General features: G+C 30.8%; 3 protein-coding genes across 4 annotated transcripts; 2 read left to right on the top strand and 1 right to left on the bottom strand.

The window, feature by feature from the left end:
• The first annotated feature begins 104 nt into the window (after nucleotides 1-104).
• LOC114371844 (cysteine-rich receptor-like protein kinase 29) lies at nucleotides 105-1,247 on the top strand. The gene is made up of 2 exons (XM_028329163.1): nucleotides 105-138; nucleotides 916-1,247. Exons 1-2 carry the CDS (start codon nucleotides 105-107, stop codon nucleotides 1,245-1,247), a joined length of 366 nt encoding a protein of 121 aa, XP_028184964.1.
• Nucleotides 1,248-3,652: 2,405 nt separating this feature from the next.
• LOC114372517 (putative receptor-like protein kinase At4g00960) lies at nucleotides 3,653-9,121 on the top strand. Of its 2 annotated transcripts, XM_028330113.1 has the most exons (8): nucleotides 3,653-4,576; nucleotides 5,155-5,274; nucleotides 5,621-5,763; nucleotides 5,854-6,064; nucleotides 6,154-6,391; nucleotides 6,534-6,684; nucleotides 6,785-7,126; nucleotides 9,000-9,121. In XM_028330113.1, exons 1-7 carry the CDS (start codon nucleotides 3,766-3,768, stop codon nucleotides 7,118-7,120), a joined length of 2,010 nt encoding a protein of 669 aa, XP_028185914.1. In that variant the 5' UTR covers nucleotides 3,653-3,765; the 3' UTR covers nucleotides 7,121-7,126; nucleotides 9,000-9,121. The 2 variants fall into 2 exon arrangements, with proteins under 2 accessions (XP_028185914.1, XP_028185913.1); XM_028330112.1 differs by lacking the exon at nucleotides 9,000-9,121 and having other exon boundaries at nucleotides 6,785-7,216.
• On the bottom strand, nucleotides 8,930-13,815 carry LOC114372515 (cysteine-rich receptor-like protein kinase 26). Its single transcript, XM_028330110.1, has 7 exons — nucleotides 12,783-13,815; nucleotides 12,531-12,674; nucleotides 10,705-10,868; nucleotides 10,401-10,611; nucleotides 10,040-10,277; nucleotides 9,735-9,888; nucleotides 8,930-9,609 (listed from the first exon to the last, which is right to left on the bottom strand). Exons 1-7 carry the CDS (start codon nucleotides 13,606-13,608, stop codon nucleotides 9,256-9,258), a joined length of 2,091 nt encoding a protein of 696 aa, XP_028185911.1. The 5' UTR covers nucleotides 13,609-13,815; the 3' UTR covers nucleotides 8,930-9,255.
• Nucleotides 13,816-15,379: the final 1,564 nt, after the last annotated feature.

The raw sequence follows: 15,379 nt of genomic DNA on the forward strand, positions 1-15,379 counted from the left end.
TACACGCTCATGTGCGTTGCAGCTGCATTTTAAATTTCTTTTAAGAAAAAAAAAATGCATCAAGTTTTAGGAAACTAGAAAAGAAAACACCAGGAAGCTTGAATATGTGTGGCTGTACAATTGACAAGGAAATCAGTGGTGAGTGGCATGGTGTATTTTGCCGTATATTACTATATACTGGTGAACTCCTATCGCATCACATTCATCCACCTTTCCTTATACAGAATTGTTCAAAGTCCATCCGAAGCTTCGAAGGTCAACTAAGTCGTTAAACTATGTTTTTTAAATAAATAAAATATGGTAGGACTTAGTAAAGTGGATTTATATATTGTGATCTCACTTTTCAGCCAAGAGGGATTCTCCAGTCTCTAAAGTCTAATCTGTTAATGTTACGGGGGAAACCATGCATGACCATCACCCAGTTCCTTCCCATTTGGTTTGTAACAAGAGGCTAGTTTTTGCCCTCTTCTTTTCAACGAAGTTTCTTACTGGCAATATGTAAACACGTAAACAGTGGCAATGCACACGGACCTTGTCAAAACTTAAATGTTCTAATTCCAACTTGTTGAATACTATAAGTTTTAGTCATTGTCTATATATATATATATATACCTTCAATTAATCTTCGCTTTATTATCTCTTAGTACCTTACTCCAATAGGGCAACTATGGCCATGGTATATTCCTTTGTATCCTTGTCATACTTCAAATCCATATCATAATCCAACGCCCAACCAGGATTCTAATACAACTTCTGTATCAATGACAAGGGTAATTACACTGCTAAGAGCACCTACCAGAACAACCTCAACACCCTTTTGTCCAACCTCTCTTCCAACACACAGATTGAGTACGGCTTCTACAATTTTTCTTATGGCCAAGATAGTGACAGAGTAAACACAATTGGGCCGTGCAGAGGAGATCGATGTTAAGCCAGATGAATGCAGCAAATGTTTGAATGATTCCAAAGTCCTTCTCACGCACCGGTGTCCAAGCCAGAAGGAGGCAATCGTGGGGTATGACGATTGCATGTTACGCTACTCCAACGGATCAATATTCAACACTAAGGAAACTGTTCCTGAATACCCTCTGAGTAACTTTAATAATGCAACAGATGTTGAAGAGTTCAATCGAGTGCTTAGGAACTTGCTAGATAGCCTTATAGGCCAAATGATTCAGTACCAGGCTGACTTGTCAGAACAAGATTGCAGTGCATGCTTGGTTGATGCTATAAAAGGAATTCCTTAATGCTGTGATGGTAAGAAATTTTAAGGCCCAGCTGTAACTTCAGATATGAGTTATATACCCTTTCTATTATCATACCAATACTGAGATACCACCAGCACCGCCACCAAAGGTGTCTGCTCTTCCTCTTTCATCAATAGATACCTTGTCCCCAGAAGCTAAATGTCAGATCCTGCATCAAATGTAAAATAATGAAAACGCGAACTAGTAATTGAACTTTAAATTAGTTTCTTCTTATGGATATTTAAAGGTAAAACCTACAAAAATGTTTTTTAAAGTTTAGACTGCAATTTAAAGTTATATTTTTTCTTCTAAGTTTTTCAAGAATGACTTTAAATTGCAATATAAATTTTTTGTTTCGTTCGACTTTACATTGCAATATAAATATAATATAATGATGTTAAACTCGTGAGAAGAATGCTAATAATTTTTTTTCATTTTATTATATCATTGATAATCAATTTTCTTTTATGGCAAAAATATGATAATATTTGTCTATTTGAATTTCTCATCCGACGCTTCCCCGCCCGTAACCAAGACGCTACTCCAGCCCATGAAACCTTGACATCTTCAAATCTTCCAAAGACAAATGAAGATAAAAACCAAATGATGGCCTCATTACTCTTGAAATTTAAACTATGCCACATATTTAATTAGACTTGATTATTAATCACAAATTGCAGTTAATAAAAGACAATTTCTTAAATTGTCGCAGTATATATGGAAGACAACTTCTGGGCTTGCAATTTTCAAAAGAATAAGCCTTAAGTACATTACCTTACAGATTTTTAGTTATATTTTATGCCCTGAGGACTGTATGTCTAAAAGGCTTCTAGTTCTATTACCCCCAACAAATGCAGGTTCTGAAGGCACACGGAGAGTTAGAGAATATTACTTTCCTTGTCGTTTTCTAAAATATTCTTTGAATTGATTCACATTATTTAAGAAAAATAATTAATTATTTATATTATTATTTTAAAATTATTCTTTATTTTCTCATTTCGATTTACTTATTTTTCACCAATAAATAAATAATGTAGTAGTTATTAAGCATGAGTGCAACATAAGCCATGGTTGGTCTGACAGTGACCATCACATTTTGTTCATCAACACATAATAACCGAATGTGGATGTATCTCATTATTTCATTTAGCAATCCTTCATTTAATGTGGGATATATAATATCTTTAATTGTTCTATCCCTCCAATTTCGTCATGCCGTCATTAATGTGAAGGAAGAAATGATTTTCCAATCATATAATTCTAATGACAAGGAGAAGGAAGATAAGACATGAGACTTACAAAGCATAATGTATCCTCCACGTTCTTCCCATGACGAACATTACTCGCACAACCTTCCACTTTCAACTTTTGCCAAACGTAAGCCTTTTAGCAGTCCCCAAAGTTCAGCAATAAAATGCTGTGACAACACCAACTCTGTTTGCTAAACCACAAATCCACCTTCCTGGTTACATCCACATCCCGCCGGTTCTTGGTGCTTTGCATTTCCAATCATGAATAAACCTTAATTTTAAAAAATGATTTTTACATGTTCAAATTCTGACATCATCTTTAAGCTTTATTTGTTTAGAAAGAAACATTCTGTGAATGTATGATTAGAAGTATCGACGTGACATAAGGATAAATCAACTATAGATTTTTTAGTTTGTAGGGACAATAGTGTTTGAGTTTCGTCCCCAAAGGTTCCAGCTGTCTAGCTTTTTCTTTTCCTTCACCTTTTAAGTGGGTTTAAATGTTTAATTATTATACACGGTAAATAACTATTTTTTTTTGTTAGATGCATAAATATAAAAATATAAAATTTAATTTTCTAAAATATAAAAAATACGATAACTATATTTGATTATTATTTTTTTTGTCAGATAATAAAATAATCTGTTTAATGACGAATATGTTCTTGTGTACTATATAACTTATTTTATTAATAATAATATATGAAAATTAAGTGTCGAATATATTTGTCATACTTTTATATTTTTAAAAATTAAATTTTATATTTTTTATCTTTGATAGATATATTTATTAATAATTTATTTTATTAATTATTTTTTTTGTCGTATTACTAAATTTTATATTTTTATTTTTTAAAGATATATCTCTCAGCGAATTATATACAAAAAGTTATTATTTATTCGATTATATTTTTCAAAAAAGAAAGAAAAATAATGATGATGATATGTAGGGATTATGGGTTAACACCATTTTTTCTTACCGCATCACAGTAGCATTACATTGTTTCTCTTTTATCGTTTTTCTCTTTCCGTGTGTCTATGGGAATGAATGCTGTCCATGAACCATTTTCGTGGAAAAAAAAAAGAAGGGTAGAAGTCTAGAAGAGTTTGTAGACTTGTAGTCAACCAAACGCGTCATTAATTATGTACCTAGTAAGTCATACTACACCCTTCCCCGAAGAAAAAAGCTCCTTCATTATGTTTATATGTAAAGAAGCTTCAGTCTTTGGTTTGTTACTTGTGAATGCCTGAGGAAGAGGACAATTACAATGGCTGCTGTTTCTTTAAGGCTCCTTTCCTTTCTTTGTTGTCTGTTTGTCATCATAATATCACAAGCCAGTGCCCAGACATGTGATAACAGCAGAGGCAACTACACAATAAACAGCACCTATCACAACAACCTCAACACTCTCTTATCCAATTTCTCTTCCCACACAGAAATCAACTATGGTTTCTACAATTTCTCCTATGGCCAAGAACCAGACAAAGTATACACCATTGGGCTCTGCAGAGGCGATCAAAACCAGAATCAGTGCCTCAAATGCCTAAACGAATCGAGAGTGTCTCTGGCAGATAAATGTCCAAACCAGAAAGAGGCAATTGATTGGAGAGGAGAGTGCATGCTGCGCTACTCTAACCGTTCCATATTTGGGCTCATGGAAAATAATCCTAAGGTGCTACTCGTGAGACAAGAGAATGTAACAGGTTCATTGGATGAATTCACTGAGGTGCTGGGGAACTTGATGAGGAATCTATCAAGCACAGCTGCATCAGGTGACTCTCGTCGTAAGTATGCTACAGGAAGCATGCCTACTTCAAATTTTCAAATCACATACGGGTTTACAGAGTGCACACCTGATTTGTCATTGCAAGAGTGCACTCAGTGCTTGGGTGAAGCTATCGCGGATATCCCAGTTTATTTTAATGGGAAAACTGGAGGTAATGTTTTAAAACCCAGTTGTAGAATTAGATTTGATCCCTACTCCTTCTACGGATCTACGCTGAAATTAGACCCAGATGCACCGCCACCAGCGACCCCGCTACCATCACCGCCCACCAACAACAATTCTTCTTCACAAGGTATTTGTCACTTTTTGCTCAACTCAGTGTTCTTTTTTACTTATTCATTTGTTGAAAGGAAAGTAAGTGCTAGCTTATGAACTTAGCTTTTATAGAAGCTCTTTCATTTTAACTTCTACAAAAGTTGAAAATTTTAACTTCCAGAATAAGTTTAATTCATTTCACTTTTCTTTTTTTAACTGCTTGTATATAGACTAGTTTATTAAAGAAAACCCAAGTATTTAAGTAGTATTTAACTGTTGGAGTTGGACTTTTGGATATTATTTAAGGTTAAGGTATTCACTTGATCTCTATATTATTGTCTCTATTTTAAGTTTTGGTCTGCAGATGAGAACAATGTAAGTTTTAGTTCCTTTACATGCATAGAAGTTAAGTTTTGGCTGAGAAGATTTGGCCGTGTGACATTGTTACAAAACTTTCTGGTGGAGATAAATTACTACAAAAAATTGTGTAAGGAGTAAAACTCAGCTTTCATATGAAGACTGGAATTTAAAATGGAGACAACTATAGAGAACAAGTGAATAGGTTGACCTTCTTATTATTCTTAATCTGTGGGCTGAGAATTCTGATTTTTGCAGGAAAGAGCAACACATCACGAATTATCATTGCCATAGTAGTACCAGTTGCTAGTGTTGTTTTGGTGCTCATTCTTTTCTGCATCTATCTAAGAGTGAAGAAGCCAAGAAAAGAAAATGAGAGTAAGTCTAAGGCTCTAAACATGGTTTTATTGTCATTTGTTATAAAATAAAAATACTCTTTCAATTTAAAGGGACAGTAGTGTAACATAAATCATATCTGAACTCTTTTTGCGAGATACAATTTATTTTGCAGACAATAATAAATAAATGCTTCAAGTGTTCAAAGCATGCTTTACTCAATCACTTCTAACAAGGAATAACGAAAGATACAGGGAAAACCAATTTAGCCTCTTTCTTCTCTTTTTTTTTTCTGAGAAATTATGTCAATATATCTCTCAATGTTATCTTTTTATTGCTCGTATCTGAATGACTAACAAATTTCACTCGGGTCCCTATGCATGTGAAGTTAAAAGAGAAGAAGATAATTATGAAGATGAAATTACATTTGCTGAGTCATTGCAATTCAACTTTGACACCATACGAGTTGCTACAAATGAATTTGCTGATTCTTATAAACTTGGACAAGGCGGGTTTGGAGCTGTTTACAGAGTAAGATGACATTTTTCATTCAGATGAATAACACCTCTTCATCAAACATGGTATATTCAGATACTATATTTGACTGTGATATATTTCCAGGGTCAGCTTTCCAACGGACAAGAGATTGCAGTAAAAAGGTTGTCAAGGAATTCTGGGCAAGGAGATATGGAATTTAAGAATGAAGTTCTTTTAGTGGCCAAGCTTCAGCACCGGAATTTAGTTAGGCTACTTGGTTTCTGTCTGGAAGGAACAGAAAGACTACTTGTCTATGAATTTGTTCCTAATAAAAGCCTTGATTACTTCATATTTGGTAAGGTCGAATATCTGCATAATTACTGTTACTCTTACCTTAGTTCTGGTTCAAGACATATTGACCACTAAAATTTCTTTAATGTATAGATCCAATAAAGAAAGCACAATTGAATTGGCAAAGGCGTTACAAAATCATTGGAGGTATTGCTCGAGGCATTCTCTACCTCCATGAAGATTCTCGACTGCGTATTATACATCGTGACCTCAAAGCAAGCAACATTCTCTTGGATGAAGAGATGCATCCTAAGATATCTGATTTTGGGATGGCAAGATTGGTTCACATGGATCAGACTCAGGGAAATACAAGTAGAATTGTTGGGACCTAGTAAGTATGAGAACATACTATTGCTTATATATCGTTGTAGAAACCTAATTTCAATAAACTGTCAAGTAAAATATTTTACATTGCTGTGAAAAAGAGTTAAAATTTATGACTAATTAAACTTGCCCGTGATTTGCATGTGCAGTGGATATATGGCACCCGAGTATGCATTATATGGTCAGTTTTCAGCAAAATCAGATGTTTTTAGTTTTGGTGTACTAGTTCTTGAGATTATAAGTGGCCAAAAAAACAGTGGTGTTCGTCATGGGGAGAACGTGGAGGATCTATTGTGCTTTGTACGTCTTTTCTTTTCTTCTCTTACATCTTCCTTCACATTTACTGTGCAGATGAAATTTGTGATGTAACTAACATCTGAATTTGAACAAATTCATGCAGGCATGGAGAAACTGGAGGGCAGGAACAGCTTCAAATATTGTAGACCCCACGTTAAACGACGGTTCTCAAAATGAAATAATGAGATGCATCCACATTGGATTATTATGTGTTCAAGAAAATGTGGTTGCCAGACCAACCATGGCTTCTATTGGTCTCATGCTTAATAGCTATTCTCTCACTCTCCCGGTGCCTTCAGAACCTGCACTTCTTGTGGATAGTAGAACTAGAAGCCTTTCAGAGCATGACTCAATGGAAACAAGAACAAGTGAATCAGCCAATCAATCAACACCCAAATCGATAAATGAGGTTTCAATCACTGAGCTATATCCTCGTTAGATTTTGGTGAGTCATTAGCCTATTCAATTAAATAAAACATCAATTCCTAAAGTAAATTACAATATCTTGAAACTCGCCTAGTTTATTGGTGTGAAACTCGCCTAGTTTATTGGTGTGACTTTGTGATCTCTTATTTAAATACACTGATATCATCCAATAAAAACGTGACAAGTAGCCGTCAACATCATTTGTTAACCGTCAACATCACTCGTTAACTCGGAACACCAAAAATACAATTTTATCTTTTTTATTTTATTTTAGATTAGATACGCTGTCAACATAAATTTTGAAAAAAGATTCAAACTTGATTCGAAACATCTACTTTACGAAAAAAGATTTGAAAATTAAAAGTGCTAAGTTACACACTTTATTTTCTAAAGAAAAATTAGTCATTTAAGAGTAGTCACATAAGTTGCATTTTAAATTTTGATTTTAAATATCTTAATTTTAATGTGAAATTATTTATGCTTAAAATTTAATTTTAAGAGTACACATAAGATAAAAATAATAATATAAATATTCAAATTAATACAAGTTTTTTAGTAAAATGTACTTTATAGCATCTTATATCCAAGTGTCTCACATCACGACTCATCCGAACAAATAACCGTGTTTCTCTGTCGTTTATCTTAAATTATATTTCTGGCATGAGCAATTCATTCTTGGGCCATCAGCTTGGCCCACTTATGACTTGTCTATCTGACCTTGGGCATTTATACTATCCACTTATGACTTACTTTTGTGTACATTAGTTTTCAAAATTTTCTGAAATCAAATAAAAGTTGTGTATTTTAAATCTTGTTTTTATTTTTCTCGTATCACATTTTCAGTTGTGACAACGTAAATTTATTTATGCTTTGTTTTAATTTTAATTGTGTCACAATTTTAAAATTGGAAATAATTATATTTTTTTACAAAAAATAAATATACTTTTATTTACTCGATTTAATTGGATATAATATTATCTCTGATTTTATATATAAAAAATAATTAAAAATTATTAACCTAAAAAAGTGATAGTCATATTTAATATTTTCATAAATTTAAATTTTATTAAAAAAATATCTTTAGGTTTAAATGCTATAAACAGCGACAGATTTAGAATTTTTTTCTTAATACAAGTTAAACATAGTTTATAATATTTTAATAAAAGAAAATATCACTAATTTTTATAAAATACACCATGTCATAACAAAAAACAAATTCAAAAAAATAAAGTTTTTACAAATTATAATTATTGTCTATGCACTTTCATAATACTTTGAAAATATTTTATAATTTTTTATTATCAATACTATAAAAAATAAAAAAAAATTAATAATATTTCTATCAATTTATTTTCTTTTTTATTTCTTATATTTTTTTACATTCATTTTAAAAAATTATCTTAATGGGATAATACCACTTTTTTATTACACATACAAATAATAAAATTCTTGTGGGAATAATCATCTTTATTACACACATACTCATAATTTAATGAATGACCGTCTAATAAATAGAATTAATAATTAATTAAAGATATAAAAAAAGAAATTTAGTTTAGAATTAGTTTGAAAATTAGTCATTATTAAATTTTTTATGATTAGGACAAAAAAAAATCAATTTGTTGCATATGTACAGCACTTTTTTTTTATGTTACATATACAGTACGAGATAATATCATTTACTTTATTTATTTTGAAACACGTGATTAAATTAGGGAATATCATTTTAAATAATTAAATTAGCCCTAAAATGACTAAATTTTGTATGTTCGCTTTAATATGTTTTACAAAAATAATCAATTTGTTATCAATTTTAAGAAAGTTTAGGGAAAATAATTAATTACTCAAATTTATTAATTGCCAAACATATCATGTCTCTTATATGTTTATAGTTGATCAACAATGGAGGCACGCGCGGAATCTGAAAACAAACACCACTGGTTTCCAAAAAGAAAAGAAAAAACCACAAAAAATACAAGAATGAAAAAGAAACTGGATGTGGCAAAGTGCAAGGAATCTAGAACAAGCATCATATTACAAAATAACCAGGGAGGGTACGGGCTTGTCAACTCCAAAGGATGAAGTTTCAAAAGTTGATATCTTGTTTTCAAAATCATTTCCTTTTTGCCCAATTCGCTTAAAAAATATCTAACGAGGATATGGCTCGGTGATTGGAGCCTTATTTGATGATCCTTGAGCAAATTGACTTCCTGAATCACTTGACTTTGTTGCCTCTGAATATTGCTCACTACCAGACAGCATAATCATAGGCAATTGACTTTTACCACGCATTAAAAATGCAGGTTCAGAAGGTTCAGCAAGGGAGAAAGAGCTGCTGTTAAGCATTATTGAAACAGAATTCATAGTTGGTCTGCCATTTATATCTTCTTGAACGCATAGTAATCCAATATGGATGCATCTCTTTATTTCATCCCAAGAATAATCCTTCAGTGTGGTATCTACAATATTTGAAACTGTCCCTCCCCTCCAGTTTTTCCATGCCTGTAAAATAAAAATTGCTCAATTGAAAATAAATGTGGAAAATTTCATCTGCAAAGCTATAAGCGTCCAAATTAAACTTCAAATCAAAAGGGAAATTACTAATAGTGAAAAGGTATCACACATACAAAGCTTAATAGATCTTCTGCATTTTCCTCATTACCACGAATCTTACTGTTTCTTTGGCCGCATACAATTTCCAACATCATTACACCAAAACTAAAAACGTCTGACTTGACTGAAAACTGCCCATGTTTAATATACTCAGGAGCCATATATCCACTGTAAATTACAATGATCAAGCACGATTAGATATAAAAAAAATGTTACTTTACAATTCATGTTTCATCTATCGACCTTAATTTGTTCAAAAGCAAATTACTAGCTGAAAATATGGATTATATCTTATTTGTTAAAGCGATTTTATACTTACAAGGTCCCGACAACTGTATTTGTATTGGCTTCAGTTTGATTGATCTCAAATAATCTTGCCATGCCAAAATCTGATATTTTGGGGTTCAACTCTTCATCCAACAAAATGTTACTTATTTTGAGATCACGATGAACAACTTGTAATCTAGAATCTTCATGAAGGTAAAGAAGACCGCGAGCGATGCCTCTTATGATATTGTAGCGTCTTTCCCAATTCAAATTCCCACGTTTGTTTGGATCTACATAAATACCCAACCCAGCATATGACATATAGAATCTTTCATAATTTAATAATTATTCAAAATATCTCTTTATTTCGTCAAAGTGGAAGTAAAATTAAAACATTTTGTTTTGTAACTTACCAAATATGAAAAAATCAAGGCTTTTATTGGGAACGAACTCATATATCAATAATCTTTCTCTTTTTGCAAAACAGAAGCCAAGTAGTCTAACTAAGTTTCGGTGCTGAAGCTTTCCTGTTAGCGAAATTTCAGTCTTAAATTCTGTTTCTCCTTGGTTAGAATTGATAGACAATCTTTTAATTGCAATTTCTTGTCCATCAGAGAGCGTACCCTAATAAATACAATATTTCAAAGTTTAGCGCATATGTAATTCTCAAAATATTATCAAGATATGTGATTCCATGAAAAAAATAAATCTTCATACCTTATAAACAATTCCGAATCCACCTTGACCAAGCTTATTTGCATCAGAGAAGTTATTTGTTGCAAATTTGATGGTAGCAAATTCAAATTGCGCTAACTCATCTGTTTTAATGTCATTATCAAGCTCACCTTCACCTTCACCATCACCTTCACCATCACCTTCACCTATGGCATGAGTTTCACAAATGTGTTAATCTCATACGGCATATTAACCTAACCTGGTATAATATATGAAAAGAATTTTTATGAAAAGAATTTTTAGCCATTTCAAAAATTAAAAATAGAAACATTTTATTATGATTCTATGTTGAGTCCATATATATATATATGGGAGGAGATTACTTATTCTAAATATAATTCTTTTAGAATTATTTTTTATTTACATCATTCATTTTTTTTAAGATTTAATGATTATAATAAGTAATTAATCATTTGTGTCTCATTAGATAATACAAAATTTAAATAATATAAGATTTAAATTATGATTGATACTTAAATATGAAATAAATTATATTATTTTTTTACAAGAATATATATATATATATATTCTTGTAAAATAAGTAGAAGAAACTTTAAGAATAATATATACTTTTATTAAGTATACAATAAAATGTTTTTCAAACAATTGAAACATGTCAATATTAAAAAAAACAATCAAAAAGAGTTACGGTAAGAGTAGAGAAATCAGAGATATCAAGAGAAATTTGATGAAACTTTGAGTATAATTTACTTTTAAGTAAAAATAAGTGTTAAAATTAGAGTAATTTTTTTTAAAAAAAAAAAGTGTTATACAACTCACTGTGACATAGGTTTGGTTAAGACTAAGTCTCACTCCAAACAAAAAAATTACAGATTTTGATATTATAGGACAGAAAAATATACAAATTTTGTGTATGGATGAAAAGCGTACTTCGAATATTTTATATAAATGAAAGATATATTTTAACACACATATATATAGACTAGTATTCAATGCAGTTTTTTTCTTCTTTTAAGAAAAGTTGAATCAAACACTTTTTTTATACAAAATATTAAAATAAAAAAAGAGCTCATTTATGATACACCAAATATAGAAGCTTTTCGCTCATTTTAGTAGTTTATCCGAAGCTTTTCGCTTGCTTATTCTTCACATTTCAATTCAAATCTGATGTCAAACTTTTACGTTTTACAATATATATTTTTGTTATTTCAGTGTATGTTAATTTGCAATTAAAATTGTTTTACTGTACATTTTAATGCAAAACTCACAAATAAAAAAATATAATCAAAAACAAGTATCTCAATTCTTTGGTAAAAGTACTTTAGTGTCGGACACCCATCATAGATTACACAAATTTATTTTTATTAAGTAATTTTTAATTTAAAAAGATTTTAAGTGAAAAGAATAAATATTGCCGCAGTTGTTTCTTCTTAGTAAAATCCAAATTTAAAATGATGTGTATTTATTTTTATAAAATTTAAATTAAATGACTTTTAAAAATTAAAATATTAAATTAAACCTTAAAAAATAAAAAAAAACTAACTTGACCTATTATTCTTAAGCTAAAAATACTCCTCATTAAAAAATATATTAACAAATCATTAGAAAAGATAAATATTAAAGACAAAAATAATTTTTAAAAAAGTTATAAATTTATTATTATCAATAAAAAAAGTTAATCTCAATGATTTAGATAAATATTAAAGATAAAAATAATTTTAAAAAGTGTAATTCTTAACTTTAAATTAAAAATAACTTTAAAGTAAAAAAGAAGCGGTGGAAAAGAAAAAAGTAAGAAAAAAAGCTGGACTAATTAATGAATGAGAAAAGGACAAATGTTGACTTACTTTGGATAGGTTTGTGTCTTGGTCTTCTCGCTCCAAAATAATTGTAGATAAGAACTATGAGTCCCACAACGACAATGGCAACGGCGAACACTGGCACGACTATAACAATGATATTTCGCGATGGGTTGGTCTTTTTCGGAAAATCTAAGATGATTTGAGACAACAAGTTATATTAAAAGAACAAGAAATAGTAATTGAATTAAAGAAGAAGTGATGAATAAAACACAAATTAGTTGGCTGGAATAGATGCACCTTTTGTAGGGGTAACTGCAGGTTGGGAAGGCTGTGGTGCTGGTGCATCGTGGAATATGAGCTCAAAGAAGAGGTAGGTCTCATATCTTAAAGAACAGCTTCGTCCTAGATACCAACCACCTGTTTTTCCATCACACCAATATGAAATCCTGGACATAGCGTACTCCAAGCATCGAGTACAGTTTTGGTGAGACAAATAAGGCACGCACTGAAGGAGAGCATGTATGGTTTCATTGCTTGATTGAACCGGAGCCTCTCCCTCTGCAAACTTGAGACGTGAGTCACCCTCTGCAGACCTGCTTCTCATTCTCACCACCAAGTCATCAAGCTCTTTATCAAACCGATCTTTGTTTGTGGCGTTAGTGTTGCTACATTTGATGATGTCGTCAGTATCAGTAACTGGTTGCTCAACTATTGAGCGGTTGGAGTAGCGTAACATGCATAGGTCATACCATCCAATCGCCTCTTTCTGTACTGGACATCGATCGGTGAGAAGTGTCGAGGACTTTTCCAGGCAACTACGGCATTTATCTGGCTTAACATCTCCTCTGCAGAAGCCGATACCGTAAACTTTGTCAGGGCCTTCGCCGTATGAGGAATTGTAGAAGCCATTCTCAATTTCTTTGTCAGAATACATATTGGACAGAAGGACATTCCGGTTGTTGGAGTAGGTCTCAGTGGTAAAGTTTCCGAGCTCTTCGTTACATTTATGGTATGTGAATACTAGCTCGAGGTTGGCTTCATCAGATTTGAGTGTGGCAAGGACGACAGAAGGAAATTTAAACAGCAACAGCAGTATCATCATCATCAAAGGAATCATGGCCATTGTAGTGTTCCTCGATCTGGCTGGACTAGGTTGTCTATTGAAGTGGTCGTAAGACAAGTAGCTACTAGCTGGAGACAATTGTGGTGATTACATACTTTGGATAGGTTTGTGTCTTGGTCTTCTCGCTCCTAAATAATTGTAGACAAGAACCAGGAGTTCGTCAACGACCAACACTGCCACGACTATAGCAATGATATTTCGCGATCCGGAAAATCTATGTTGATTTGAGAATTTACAAGTTCAATCAGAAATTTTATAATCAGAACGAATAAAATATTAATAAAGGCTTTTACATAACAAATAAATTAAATATGTTTTAGATTTATCATAAATAAGTTAACCTGATTCTTGTTTTGGATTTTAATAATCTTTTTTTATTGTATTGTTTCTCTGATATGTAAAAAAAATTGTTTAGTATTGAAAATAAATATTTCTAATATATATTATTTGTTAAAATGATATTATATTATCACTTATGACAAAAAATTTAAAATATTAATATATCATAAATTTAATGTGGTGAAATTTTTTATTAGTGATAAAATAAAAAATGATTATTTATAAAAAAAATTAAAATATATTTAAACCAAATTTTTAAAACTCTAAACGTGTGCTTGAATATGTAACACGGTGATATATCTCAATTTTTTCCAGTGACATTGAAACAACCCTTGTTTTCAGTCACACCACCATTTTGGCCCTCAAATTGATTTCAAACTATATTCAAATGCTATAAAAAAATAAAAATAAGTAATATATAATAGAATAAATAATCAATTTTATTCTTAAATGTATAATAAATATCAAAGATAAAAAATTTAAAATTTAGTTTTTAAAAATATAAAAGTATCACACTTAATTTTCATATAAACATAATGAAGGAGCTTTTTTCTTCGGGGAAGGGTGTAGTATGACTTACTAGGTACATAATTAATGACGCGTTTGGTTGACTACAAGTCTACAAACTCTTCTAGACTTCTACCCTTCTTTTTTTTTTCCACGAAAATGGTTCATGGACAGCATTCATTCCCATAGACACACGGAAAGAGAAAAACGATAAAAGAGAAACAATGTAATGCTACTGTGATGTGGTAAGAAAAAATGGTGTTAACCCATAATTCCTACATATCATCATCATTATTTTTCTTTCTTTTTTGAAAAATATAATCGGATAAATAATAACTTTTTGTATATAATTCGCTGAGAGATATATCTTTAAAAAATAAAAATATAAAATTTAGTAATACGACAATAAAAATAATTAATAAAATAAATTATTAATAAATATATCTATCAAAGATAAAAAATATAAAATTTAGTTTTTAAAAATATAAAAGTATCACAAATATATTCGACACTTAATTTTCATATATTATTATTAATAAAATAAGTTATATAGTACACTCGTCATTAAACATAGATTATTTTATTATCTGACAAAAAAAATAATAATCAAATATAGTTATCGTATTTTTTATATTTTAGAAAATTAAATTTTATATTTTTATATTTATGCATCTAACAAAAAAAAATAGTTATTTACCGTGTATAATAATTAAACATTTAAACCCACTTAAAAGGTGAAGGAAAAGAAAAAGCTAGACAGCTGGAACCTTTGGGGACGAAACTCAAACACTATTGTCCCTACAAACTAAAAAATCTATAGTTGATTTATCCTTATGTCACGTCGATACTTCTAATCATACATTCACAGAATGTTTCTTTCTAAACAAATAAAGCTTAAAGATGATGTCAGAATTTGAACATGTAA

Source organism: Glycine soja, chromosome 10 (assembly GCF_004193775.1).
Source record: "Glycine soja cultivar W05 chromosome 10, ASM419377v2, whole genome shotgun sequence".
NCBI lineage: Eukaryota > Viridiplantae > Streptophyta > Magnoliopsida > Fabales > Fabaceae > Glycine > Glycine soja.